At 42.2% G+C, this 2226-nt stretch overlaps 1 protein-coding gene across 1 annotated transcript; it reads left to right on the top strand.

Moving 5' to 3' along the window:
• The first annotated feature begins 390 nt into the window (after positions 1–390).
• Positions 391–1871, top strand: LOC141770733 (lysophosphatidic acid receptor 6-like). Its single transcript, XM_074640583.1, has one exon. The coding sequence runs from the start codon at positions 597–599 to the stop codon at positions 1746–1748; it is 1152 nt and encodes a 383-aa protein (XP_074496684.1). The 5' UTR covers positions 391–596; the 3' UTR covers positions 1749–1871.
• Positions 1872–2226: the final 355 nt, after the last annotated feature.

The following is a 2226-nucleotide window of genomic DNA, read 5'->3' as shown; positions in this document are numbered from 1 at the left end:
ATATACAGAAAAATATTTCTGCCTCCTCACAATTTGTCTCTGAATTCAGTCTGTGCAACCTCATGGCCTCTGCCATCTGTGAGGCCTTGTGTGTTTCCTCATAACTTCTGTTTAAGTGCTCTCTCAAATGAACTTCTTCAGATATCTGAAGGACGTTAAAGTAGCAGGAAGACTCTGAACATTTTGACTTGTATTCTCTAAATATCCTTTACGTATTTAATATCCTGTTGATGTCATTCAATAATGCTGTTGTAGGTCAGTGAATTATAACTGCACAAAATGCAGATAATGAGGGTAATTTGGTACAACAGGTATGTCCAACATTAACACACATTAGTTATCCAACACCGTGTGCTAAATGCCATAGGAAACACATCAATGGCAACAAAATTACATAATTGTCATTTTTCTCTTCCCTGCTCAGCCAGTAATTGTTGTACATAGTTGGTGCATAATTAGCATGATTGCTGGTTCAGATGAAATTCCAACAGTAGATATGTGCACAGATGGTTCATTAATAGATTGTACTTGTATACAACAGAAACCAACTCTGGAACACGTGTCAAAATCTGCATTGGCTTCCAAATACAGTGCACATGGTTGTGGTTTTAGAAAAAAAAAAATCTTACAAGAAGCTTTTTCTCCATGACTTTAACTCCCACACAATCTCTATCTCACACGAACACCCGAGTATTCTAGTTTCCTGTTTGCAACTTACACAGACACTTCAGCATGTAGCAGTAACCTTTGTTCACGCTGAACCTGTTAGATCTTATTTGCGAGGAGGCGGAGTGATTGTGGTCTTTGTCGCAGCTACATTTACTCGCCTGCACTTCTGCATTTCTCCCAGAAGCGAAACAATGCTCAACATTACGTTAGAAAATGGAACGGAGCTGGATATGAGGAACACGGCGTACGCTGTGGTGTTTGGATCTGTGATGATGCTGGGTCTGCCACTCAATGCGGTCTCGCTGTGGATTCTCTTACGGAGCCACAACCTCAAATCCCCCAGTGCCATCTTCATGGTCAACCTGACCATCTCTGACCTGCTGCTCATCATCTCCTTACCCATGAGGGTCCACTTTTACGCCACGGGTGCCTGGCCTCTGGGCAGGATGGCATGCAACTGGATCACAATGCTCTTTCGCAACAACATCCGCTCCAGTGCCATCTTCATCACCTTCATCAGCGTGGACCGGCTGCTGGCTGTGGTTTATCCTCTGAGGTCGCGCCATCTTCGAACCTCTTCCAACGCCTTGAAAGCTGTTGGGCTCGTTTGGCTGTTTGTGGTGGTGGTGAACATCCCAGAGAGCGTGAGCTTTTTAAGATTTTTAAACGACTACAATGAATCCACCTGTTTTGAATTTCGTCACCATCTCCAGTACCATCAGATTCGTCGTGGATCAGTAATGGCTTATGTTCTGCCTGCGTTAGTGTTCACCATGCTGGCAGTCAACATCGTGTCCACTGCTCTGGTGTCTTTGACTCTACGCAGACATCTGAATGTCTCCACAAGGGTCAACAACAAAGTGAATGTCATGCTGGTTTTTGCCATGAACTTGATGATGTTCACCGTATTTTTCTTGCCCGTGTCATTGTTTATTTTCTTTAAAAGTTGGGGCCCTGCTCTCACGCCACTGATATGTCTCGCTAGTGTGAACTGCTGTCTGGATCCTCTGTTGTATTACTTCTCTTTTGATGGTTTCTGGAAGAAAAAAGAGGATGTGGATAGTTCTGTTATGAGATAACATTTGGTGATAAAAATAGACGGGGACAGAATTTGCATTATTTGTGTCTGGATGTGTGACATAAGCTGAAAAACGGAATCATGGTATATTTTATAAATAAAATTCTCACTTTCACATTACAACTGTCTCTTTTTATTGAATACCAAAATAAAAACTGGATTTTTTTTCTTCCATAGAGCGATGTTTAATGACCTGAAACAGAGATGGAGATGTAGGTTACTTGCACAGTACAACTGACTTTCAGTGGTTGTTTTTTTCCCTCCATGTGTGACACGGATCTCATGTTTCGGGTCTGTGAACAGCAAAAGCGACACACTTGAAGCCACATTTTTTTTTCAGTTCCTATCTGAGCTGCAGAAACAAAATTGGATCCCCAGGCATCTTGTATTGAATACACAAACTTCCCTGTGTTGCCATGATTATAAATAAATCTCACTGACCTGTTAGATCTGTGTCACCTTAGCTTGGCTACATGAGC

The sequence above is a fragment of the Sebastes fasciatus genome, chromosome 7 (genome assembly GCF_043250625.1).
Source record: "Sebastes fasciatus isolate fSebFas1 chromosome 7, fSebFas1.pri, whole genome shotgun sequence".
NCBI classification, from domain to species: Eukaryota; Metazoa; Chordata; class Actinopteri; order Perciformes; family Sebastidae; genus Sebastes; species Sebastes fasciatus.
Note: the sequence above shows the minus strand (reverse complement) of the source record. Positions and strands in the feature narration are given on the sequence as shown.